The 11,407-nt window shown below is 35.3% G+C and overlaps 1 protein-coding gene and 1 long non-coding RNA gene across 3 annotated transcripts; one reads left to right on the top strand and one right to left on the bottom strand.

The window, feature by feature from the left end:
* The first annotated feature begins 932 nt into the window (after positions 1–932).
* Positions 933–6,431, top strand: LOC109816606 (filament-like plant protein 7). 2 transcript variants are annotated; one of them, XM_083075299.1, is made up of 7 exons: positions 933–1,392; positions 1,756–1,796; positions 2,042–2,167; positions 2,521–2,665; positions 2,813–5,372; positions 5,465–5,522; positions 5,839–6,431. In XM_083075299.1, exons 3-7 carry the CDS (start codon positions 2,072–2,074, stop codon positions 6,319–6,321), a joined length of 3,342 nt encoding a protein of 1,113 aa, XP_082931425.1. In that variant the 5' UTR covers positions 933–1,392; positions 1,756–1,796; positions 2,042–2,071; the 3' UTR covers positions 6,322–6,431. The 2 variants fall into 2 exon arrangements, with proteins under 2 accessions (XP_082931425.1, XP_082931424.1); XM_083075298.1 differs by lacking the exon at positions 1,756–1,796.
* LOC145958338 (uncharacterized) lies at positions 2,445–5,910 on the bottom strand. The gene is made up of 2 exons (XR_014434078.1): positions 5,773–5,910; positions 2,445–2,721 (listed from the first exon to the last, which is right to left on the bottom strand). It is a non-coding gene; the product is annotated as an uncharacterized LOC145958338 (long non-coding RNA).
* Positions 6,432–11,407: the final 4,976 nt, after the last annotated feature.

The raw sequence follows: 11,407 nt of genomic DNA, 5'->3' as shown, positions 1-11,407 counted from the left end.
TCCACCATTTTACTATACCTTAAATATCACATTAGAAGAATCATTTTGTTTTTTACCCTCATACTTTTCATCAACTCTCTATGTTCCATCCCGCAGATAGTGTAAGTCGTGTCCATTTCGACAAAGACATACACATTTACTTTGATCACGCGATCGATGTTGAGCTAGAGATTATTGAATGTGGTTCTCAAGAGGAGATTTGTGTTCAAGACTAAAATGAAACTTTCAAGGATCAAAATGAAATTAAAATAAAAAATTTAGTGATCAAAATTAATATATATATATATATATATATATATTATTTTAGCTTTAATGTTTTATTTTAATTTAATCTTAGTTCTTAAATATTTTATGTTAGTTTCATTTTGACTCATTCATTTTCATTTTAGCCTCTCAATATTTCATTTGGTCCATGTTAATATGGACACAAGAAAAAAATTACTTTTACTAGTTATTATGATTTTTAAAAGTCTTTATTGACATAATTGTCGCCATCAACAAATAAATAACATAATGCTTAATATGTCATTTCATCATCTATCAACAATATAATTAATGTTCATTAACGATTTTTCATCAATAAAATATATTACAAAGATAATAATAAAATCGGATCGAAACTAAAAAAAAAATTATACTCATAAAGAAAAATCGAATCTACATCCTTATACATATATTTCATCTTCTTTTTTTTATTTCGTTTGCGATTTGACTAACTTAACTGTCGAAATAAATATTTAAATTTTTTCACAATTTATTTTTATTTCTACGAACTTGTCACTATTTATTGTTTATTGAATATTGAAAATGGTAACTTGGAGGACGTGATCTTCTTAGAACACGTGTAGCTGAAACTTTCTCGTCTTTTGTTATTATTATTTTCCCCACATATAAAAGTATCCCTGTTCTCGAATCCCGTGTTGGCAGATCCAATAAAAGCACCAAGCCGACACTTTTCTCTCTCTTAGCCTAGTTTTTCCTTCCCCTCACTCTGTCATTTTCTCTTGACTCCTACACTTCACTCCCCAAGCTTTTCACTTCTTCCCCTTTTTTCTCGCTCACCAAACACTCTCTCTCACTCTACAAAGAAAGCTGAGCTGGTTGTGGTTGTTGTGGTCGCCTCACACTCTCACTTCACCACTCTACGCTGGTGAGAGATCACACATCATGTGCATTTTCATGCTAGCTCTTGATGTCTGAAACCTTAACCTTCTCTGCTCATCTCCCAACTCATTCTTATTTCCACGCTTCTTCATTCACCCCTTCTATGCTCCAAACGTTTTCTGTCTCCTGAACTCAGTTTTGCAGCATACCATTGCAGTTCAGTTATCGTTCCTTTTGGCCTTTTTAATGATCCATGCACAACCACTGCCTTAGACTTTGTTTATAGAGGTGAGAAACCGCAAACACACCCTTTCTTAGACATGACAATATATTTGGAACAGCATCTCTGCTTTTCTTCTTCTCTTCTAAAAATTAAGTTTTTCTTTCCAACAAAATGACTTTGTATAGCTTCTGTAGTTTGCTCTCTTATGGGTATAAAGGGGAAAGAAAACAATTTTCTCGTGATTTTTCAGTTGCATGCGAGTTATTTGTCGGCTGATATGCAGGATTATGTTTTGTCATCTTTTTAAAAACAGAAAACTGTGGTTAGTTAATTTTTGTTTTATTTGTATGTTGTGATAATAAGTTTCTAGTTGAACACCATGCGAGTACAAAACGAGGTTACTAATAATATTTTCCTTGTGATTATAGTTACATCCTCTGCAATCATGTTGTGACTATATTCTCACACGGTTAGTTCATTTTCTTGAGTGAATGTTCCTGATATATAATACAGCGTGTATCAACTAGATCATACTACTATTGTTAATATATAGTAATGTAAGGAATTCCGGATTATGCAAGCTATAAAACTGGTTGTGCGAAATGTTGAAGTTGTTGTGATCTTGGATTCTTGGTTCAGTTTTATAATGAAATTACCCTTTAAGTTGGACTTACAGTAACGCACTCCCTTTCTACTGGCCCTGACTCCATGCAGATTCCTCCCTTTGAAAGGTTTCGTAGCATCATGGATCAAAAAACGTGGCTTTGGAGGAAAAAATCCTCCGAAAAGACAATTATAGCAGCTGACAGTAGCGATCTCACTTCAAAAGAAAATGAAGAGGTAATTTGACTACTCTTAGCATCAATTATTCAATTCTTATCAATACAATTTATATCATGATTAAGCTGACTGCTTGTAACCTAACTTTTTCCTCATTTGTCAGACTCCTAATTAAGAATATTAATTTAGTACTTCATCAATTAACAATATTTCATTTCTTGTTAGTAAGAATGATAATTTAGAAAAACACTTCTTGGATCATTTCTTCTGAATTATTATGATTATAAAATGGTAAATATAATTTTGGTTGCAACTATTTACCAAATTTTGAGGACTATTTGAGATTTAGTTTTTTCTTTATTAATTGATAAAAATAAGTGATATTTTGTCTTGTTTTGCATTTTCCATTTTAGGTACAGGCACTTGTAGCTGATAAAGAAGAGTTGGAGAAAGATCTGAAAAGATTAAACAACAAACTTTCTTCGGCACTTTCTGACTGTAATTCTAAAGACGAGCTGGTGAAGAAACAAACAAAAGTTGCACAAGAAGCAATGGCAGGTAATATTCGTACATGTCTCTCTGTCTTCATTTATCCTTTTTCCTTCCCTTGGAACCTTGGACATGAAAAACAGATAAATAACAGCTTATCAGTAAAATGCTTTTAGAGTACTTCTACCAATCTCTGATAACTTCTTTCTTTTGAAGGTTGGAAGAAGGCTGAAGCTGAAGTGTTGTCTATGAAGCATGATCTGGATGAAGCTTTGCAGCAGCGAATAGTTTATGAAGAAAGAGTAGCCCATTTGGATGGAGCTCTCAAGGAATGTATGCAGCAGTTACGATTTGTTCGAGAAGAACAAGGGCAAAGGATTCATGATGCTGTGATAAAGACTTCAAAGGAATTTGAAAAAGAGCGTGTCAGTCTGGAGGAGCAGTTATCTGAGACGAGTAAAAAACTTGCAAAAGCAGAGATTGAAAATTCTCATCTTAATAAATCCATTTTTGCAAGAGAAAAATTGATTGAAGATCTGAAAAGACAGTTGACTCAAGCTGAGGCAGATCATAATGCACTGATGATTAGATTAGAGTCCACTGAGAAAGATAATGCCTCTCTGAAGTATGAGGTTCGTGTGCTTGAAAAGGAACTTGAGATTCGAAATGAGGAGAGGGAATTTAATCGTCGGACAGCTGATGCTTCTCACAAACAGCACTTGGATAGTGTTAAAAAAATTGCCAAGTTAGAATCAGAATGTCAGAGGCTGCGCCTTCTGGTTCGTAAACGGTTACCAGGTCCTGCTGCCCTTGCAAAAATGAAAAATGAAGTTGAAATGTTGGGCCGGGACTCATTTGAAATGAGGAGGAGCAAATTGAGCTCCACGAGTTTAGTAGTTGACACTTCTCCTGAGACTCCCATTAGAAGAATCAATACGTTAAATGAGCAGTTATCTGCTGTGGAAGAAGAAAACAAGACTTTAAAAGAATCACTAAATAGGAAAATGAACGAGCTCCAATTCTCAAGAGTCATGCTTTCTCGCACAGCTTCCAAACTTTTGCAACTTGAGTCACAGATTGAAGAATCATCTAAAGGTCATGTAACTCTCGAACATCCTAGAAGTAACCTCCTGTCACATGAGTTCTCTTTGGGATCAATGTCTGATGCTGGAAGTGATGACAAGGCTAGCTGTGCGGAATCCTGGGCTTCTGCATTGATTTCAGAATTGGAGCACTTTAAAAACGGAAAGCAGAAGGACTCAATGTCATGCAGAAGTGTTGGAGCTTCAGACATAAATCTCATGGATGATTTTGTTGAAATGGAAAAATTAGCAGTGGTGTCTATTGAAAAAGCCACTGAAATCTCTCCCACTTCTTTGAAAGCAGTTAATGAGATCAATGGTTTCTCAGAGATTGGTACAAAGGATACCACCCCTGAAGTAGAAGGTAAGGAGATTATTTCAGTGTCTGATCACATTTCGACTGGGACAAGTGAGACCACCCCTGAAGTAGTAGGTATGGAAATCATTCCAGTGTCTGATCACATTTCAGATTCAGACCTCTCAAATTCAAATAAGAAAACCTGTTCCATTGAGATATTAAAGGGCAATGTTCCTGGTTGGCTTCAGGATGTAGTAAAAATAGTCTTGGAACAAAACCATGTCACTCACAAAAGCCCTGATGATATACTTGAGGATATTAGAGTAGCTCTGAGGCATGTGAATAATCACGATCTGTGTGACTTTGGTTCAAGCAAAGGCTCTGGTCATACTGACACACAGTGTAGTTGCATCTCATGGAATCATTCAAATAATTCTTTGGTGGTAGATCCAACTGGTGATGAAAATAATGCTGACATCCCATCAATAAAGAGAATCCAACCACAATCTCAGGAAGACTCAAGTAAATCAATCGGAAAGATAATTGAGATTGTTGAAAGAATCAGCCTGCTTGCTGTGGATTATAATAGTTCAGATCCCTTGCGAGAAGGAGATGGGGATATCCTTTCGTACAAGAATCTTGGAATGCCGATGGGCTACATGGTCCGTGTTTTCCAGTGGAAAACATCTGAACTCAGTAATGTTTTACAGCGATTTCTACACGTGTGTTATGATTTACTGAATGGCAAGACTGATTATGAAAATTTTGCCCAAGAATTAACAACAGCATTGGATTGGATTATGAATCACTGCTTTTCACTTCAGGATGTTTCTAGTATGAAGGATGCCATCAAGAAACAATTTGATTGGGATGAGACACGGAGTGAAGGTGAAGCAGAGAATGAGATGTTAAGTCGTTTTGCAGAGGAAGATAAGTTGCATCATCCCAGAGAAAATTCGTCATCTTTGCCTCAAGTAACTACTTCGGATGGTCATGATCTTCAGAAAGGAGAGATATATTCCAATGAGAAAAAAGAACTTTCAAATATTAAAGATAAATTGGTCACCGCTGAATCTCAAAAGGAAGTTTTGGAAGGGAAACTTCAATCAGCTACTGATAGGATTGAATCTTTAATGAATCAACTCAAGGAATCAGAGAAAACTGTTGACATCTTGAGATTAGATATACAATCCTTTAAAGAATCCAATGAAAAACTTGAGGATGAAATTAGAAATCAGAAACTGATAAATTCAAATCTTGATGCACAGCATACAGAAGCAGAATTGAAAGAGGCTCGTGACAAGGTTTTGGCTTTAGAAGTGGAACTGGAAAACAAGAACCGCACTTGTGAAGAATTAGAGGCTAAATGTCTTGAGTTGCAGCTCCAGCTTGAAAGGTATGAATTGTTCTTGCACATTTGTTTCAGCTCAATATGCTTTTTGAACATTTGGCTTTTAATTTCTAATTGTGGATAATTAATGTTCTCAGCATGTCAAAGGAGTGCTCAAACCATGATATTAATGAAAAAGATAAGCCACTGCGGAATGTAAGTTCACCTCCTTCTAGTCCATTCTCCTTGATTCATAGTCAGATTATCAGTTCCTATGTAACTTTCAAGAATATTTAATCTAGGTGAATCATGATTCCCCTAAAAACAAAGCACTAAATAGTACTCGAAGCTATATGACGCCTTTTAAACAACAAACTGGAAATATCAATGTGGAGCATGAAAACATTGAGCAATATTATACAAAACTGTTTTTGGGGACTTATACTGAGTATTATGAATTGATTACCTGTGCAAATTCATTTCTGTCGTGCTTGTGTTGGTTTGAGTTGAGGAGTGTTGATCAATACTACAGGACTGGGAGATAACAGCTGCTTCAGAAAAGTTGGCAGAGTGTCAAGAAACCATCCTGAATCTTGGGAAGCAGTTGAAAGCAATGGCTGCACCAAAGGATGCATCCCTTTTTGACAATGTTGTTGCTGCCCAATTTAATACAATCACCACTGCCACCACCACCACCACTATGAATGTGGATCCAAGACCTGCCCCTCCAAAACTTATGAAAGTGAAAACTCGATCACTACTTGATCAGATGCTAGCTGATGATACTAAAGCCAAGATTCCCAAAGCAATTGACGGCAACTCCAACCCCATCATCATTCCTGGCGTTATAGAGCCCCTGGAAAAGATTTTAGTTTTAAACGGAGTTAAAGATCAGGAAGACAGCACTAATTCTTTGGCCATTGTACCTGCTAAGAAACCAGGAAGTGGAAGTTTGTGGAGGAAGTTATTAGGGAGAAAGAAGAAAAGTGTCAACATGAAAACACCCTCTAGTTGAACAAATAAAATGCTCATACATAGTAGATTGTAGTGTTGTTCAGTACAGTACCAAGCCAAAAGAAGGAAACTATATTTGTTGTCGATATCTTTATTGAAGGGAGTTGATTGGTGTTTGTGTGTTTTGCTCTTGATTACACGACTGAAAACTAACCGAAGTTCTTGTTATAAGGCACTCACCCGTTGTTGTTAGGGGCATATACGTTACTCGGGTGTTCAGCAGTGAGAAACCCCTTTAAATGATGATTTCAAGTTTTGTGACCTTATACTCGATTGTGTCATTACTGAAATGATTATTAGTGAAACATATGCTGGTTGCCAACGGCTTACGGACATCCTGCACAATGCTATTCTAACTAGTTCAAGAATCATGGATGAATTACAATGACATTTAACTAGCTTTCATGATTTTATGTAATGTAATAGGGAATGCTCGACCACCACCTATGTTGCACGGTGCTGTGAGCCCAAGTCCGATACTTTTTTAGGGTGGACGTGTCTTGGATGTTCCAGTGGACTGTGTTCGCACAAACTGGATACGGTCTCTATCGGAAATACTCACAAAATTTATGTGTTTTTATATGTCTTTATCAAACATTATCCGACATGCGAATTTGAGTTTTTTTTTTTAAGAAAAGAAATAAATCTTGATAAAAATAAAAATAAAGAAGGGAAGATTTGAGATTTTTTTTTAAAAGAATAAATCTTGATGAAAATAGAAACAAAGAAGGAAGAATTGAGGTTTTTTTTTTAAAAAGAAATAATTCTTGATAAAAATAAAAATAAAGAAGGGGAGATTTGAGTTTTTTTTTTTGTTGATAAAAATAAAATAAGGTAGATAATTGTTCTTATTTCTTCTTACTTAACCTTTACCTAATAGAAAAAAAATCTTAATAAAATTAAAAAGAGTTAATTATTCATACATTGTCGGTGTAAAGTTTTTTACACTGACAACTAATCATATCTTTTAAATTATTTTATTTTATTTTTATTTCATTAAATAAACAATTGATATGACACTATTAAAAGATATAATTGGTTACTAGTGTAAAAAAACTTTACACCGACAGTGTATAGGTGATTAACTCAATTAAAAATAAGCAAGGAAAGATTTGAGATTTAAAAAAAAAAAAGAAAAATAAATTTTTTTGTTGTAGATTATGATATCTTTTAATAATTTATTTTTTAGACTTAGTAAACTATTGTCATATTAATATATAATTTTTTTTATATTATTTATATTATACATTATATATATGTTGTATTATTCTTTGTTTTTTAATTTTGTTGTAACTTCATGTTCGAGTTTATGTCATGTTCCATGTTCCCCCGTCATATCCAAATCCATGCTGCATAGACCACCACAACTCAATGCAGCCGAATTCCACTTTGAACGTTCTTCGCTTGTGGAGAGAAATGGTTTTCTATTCTCTTCATCAGGAATTCTGATGTGATTGGGTCAGAGAAATGTAAGGGACACCTTTTTCTGAATATACTTTTTATAATTGGCAGAAAGAGTAATAAGTTAAAGAAGGTTGCCAGTACTCCTCATTAGATTTACTTGGCAAAAGATGTCCACGCTTTGTTTAAACGTGACTTTGGAAGCTTTTAAAATTGTTTTAGTTGTAACAAGTCAAGATTATTTTCAGCTAGAATCTGTCAACCAGCTGTTAATGGATTAGCTTTCTTCTATTTTTCAGCTAGGATTTTTTGTTCGCATGATCTCCTATTTGGTTATTTTCGAATGGAATTTAATGTAAGTTGTAATTAATAAAATTAACTTCACTTTTGCAGCCAAATTTAGCTACTTTTTTTTTCTTTCTCATCAGTTTCTTTTGTGCTACTTTCTTTACAACGTTTTTGTTGTTTGATAATGAATTTCCTCTGTTTTGAGAGAAAAAATCATAAGAAAAGAAAAAGAAAAAAAAAGACGTCAAAGGCTAAAGCATGCTTGTGTTTTGGTGTTTCCTACCACCTTAATTAGAATCACGATTCAATAAAAGTAATGAGATCATCTGGAAAAAAAATAAAAATACAGGGGTGAAAAAATGTGAACCTTGCAAATGCTAAACTTAACTAGGGAATTTGAGAAGCACAGAATAAACGAGTTTGAGACAATAAAAAATAGAGAATATCTATGGTACCCTCTGTAAAAGAAGGATACCAGTACAGTCAATGACGTGTTGATGATGTGTCACTTACGTATAAATCTAAATCATTTATAATTTTTTTAATTATTTAAAATCTACGTCCACATGAAATTTTATTGTTAATGTTAAACGTATGCATTGATTTCCTTACGAAATTTTCTCTCAGTAGTCCCTTTCTTTCGTAACAATTTTCCCTCTCAATGAAGAAGAAGAAACCTTCACCGTCCCACCAATGACACCAACCTTCACTCTCCTCTTCTCCCTCTCCGCCATTCTCCTCATAACCGCCGTCACCGCCCTCGGCTCCGCCTCCACCATCGCCGTCACCTACGCCACCGCCACCGTCTGCGGCATAGGAAGAAGGTAATATTATATGAAATTTACGTTTTTTAATTTTTCTTTTGGAATGTTTGATTCATGTTTCTTCCTCATTTTTTTTCGGAATGTTTGTTTCGTGTTTCTTCCCTCTCTGCGGCCATGGAAAGTGACGGTGGCGCCGGGGGTGACGGAGGGTTGACGGAGAGTGACGTTGGTGACGGTTCCCGAATCGGACAGGATGCATAGGCCCGTGTTCTTTCTGCGGCTGAACCGGGCAGGGCCTCGACCACGTCGCTTCTGCCCGGGATTTCTAAAATAAAAGGGGTCATAGTGGGCTCGGTGGATTCTTGTGGATGGAGATCTGGGACCTCAAGAAGCTATTGTTTATCCTGGGCTTGCTCTTTACCAAGCAACTGCAGGATATGTAAGCCCTGCATTACACAAGACTGAGATTAATATGGAGGCTAATATGTATGGATGATGTTCTTTAGCCTTCAAACTTTTGCCCAAGTCAATGACCAATTTTGATTGTCCAGAAATGCGAGCAGCAGGTTATGGAATTGAAGCTCAGTTCCAGCTTCCTGTTCCGGTGGATGATTTTATGCAAACATCTCATCCAACAGATAGTCTCTTTAACAGGCCTGGTTTCCAGTGCTTTAATTTCCAACCAGCGCATGATGGTATGTAGCATTCTAATTATATTGGGAATGTGATTTGTTGTATACTTTATTTGAATAGGACTATAGAAATTTTTTTTGTATTCTTCAGAACTTCATTTAAGAACATGCTTAATTTGAATGATGCCTATGCTGAAATTTGAATGCCAAACCTATTTTTTTAAGGTTGGGGTGGAGTTGGAATAGGGATGTAGGTATCTTGCATATACATGATTGTTTCCTCAATTTTGCTATATTTGTAAATCCCAATATTGCCATATTCTAATGAACATTAGAGAAACTGGGAAAATAAAAATTAAAGGGTACAGCTTGTTTATTTTCTTTATATCATATAGCGTGACTAAGTCTCTCAAATATGATGGTACTTTATCCTTTTGTTGTGCTAAGTATCAGCTCCCAACATAAGCTAGGTGATGAATAAAAGAGTACTGTCCATGAATTACTGGATGAAGGAGATGAGTATATTGAAGTTGTGTATTGTGCTTGAAGTCTGTTTTAGTCAGCATTGACTTGTGATTGGTGGTGTTCTTTAAGCTGCATTCTAGCATTACATTTGTCCTCTATATAATAAGTAGTTCATTGTTTTTCCTGTATCTCAGATGTTATTTATGAAAAATGTTCCAAATTGTCACATTCAAGATGGGTAGCAAGATAAATTATATTATTATTGTTTGACCAACTTGTAGTCGGGTTCTTTCATTTATATTAGTAGTACTTGGCTCAAAGGAATGCCAAGGTGGAAAAAAACATGTTCAGATGCTTTTAGGAGAATGCTTATTTGCCTAAATAAGAACAAGGATATTGTTTGAAATTTAAACTTAGTTTACTGTATTTGGTATTTCATGAAAATTTTCATTTTTTCATTCATGAGTATGATTGCATTGAGATTGAATTAGTGTCAATTCTCCTTTGAGAGTCGTCCTTAGTGCAAAGTTTTTAACAGCAGGTCCTTGGATCGGTGAAATGCTGGTACAGGATCTATGAAGACTTTGATGCGAAGAAGGAAGCAAAATCCCAAAAGCATCTTTGGGTGGCTTTGCTGGAGGAATCCCGGTGAGCACATTGCTGCACTTTCTTAGGTATAGCTCTGCTATACTTTGCTTTAGTTCTTAGAGTGATGTGTACTGTCCTATGATCCAGCATCTTAGTTTGAAAGAAACAAGAGTGAAAAAATATACTAACTCATGAATGGATTGCCTAAATGTTTTTGAAAGTTATGCCCTGATAGGGGCTTGGGTGTTATTGGGTGCATAAGTTGGACATCAAGTTGTATGGAATGCTTGATGGAGTACTTCTCTGGCTCTCGGTTCTCCCCCATTGACAACTAGCTTTTAAGGGAGGGTTCTCCAAGTGTTTGGGTGCTTATCACACCCTTTCATGTTTTGGAGCTTTATCTGTCATATGAGGACTTAGACAATAGATAAGATGAATTTTCCTCCTTTGATCTTTTTGGAAGTAATTTCGTTTCTTAATGCATTGTAGCATATCTTCTGAATCTGTAATTGATATTCAAATGAACGAAATCCTGGTTTTATAAATATTACATGAAGATTTTATCCCAAATAAAAAGGAAAAATAATGTAAGGGAAATACACGACTATTGTATGGTAGCAATTTTGATGAGGTTTCTTAGTTAATGACTTAGTTGTTTTTGAAGCAGCTGTCAACAGGTTTATGTAGGTCTGTAAAACAATTACACTGATATTCCATCTCCTTCTCTTTTTCTCAACTATTTTTTATTATGAATAGAAACAAGATTTATGCATGCCCTTCTGTATTGTTTTAGTTTGTCATACCCTTATTCCAATCTTCTGCACATGTTTCTAACTTTGTTCATCATTTCATTGCAGTTTTTTGTTTTGAGAGATTATGCAAGAGAAATACTTTCTTTGAGATGGAGGTCTTGGATGACAAGCTATTACATGGATCGCTATTTGAAGAA

Source organism: Cajanus cajan, chromosome 5, assembly GCF_000230855.2.
Source record: "Cajanus cajan strain Asha chromosome 5, NIPB_CcT2T_4, whole genome shotgun sequence".
NCBI lineage: Eukaryota > Viridiplantae > Streptophyta > Magnoliopsida > Fabales > Fabaceae > Cajanus > Cajanus cajan.
This window is presented reverse-complemented; position numbering and strand designations above follow the sequence as displayed.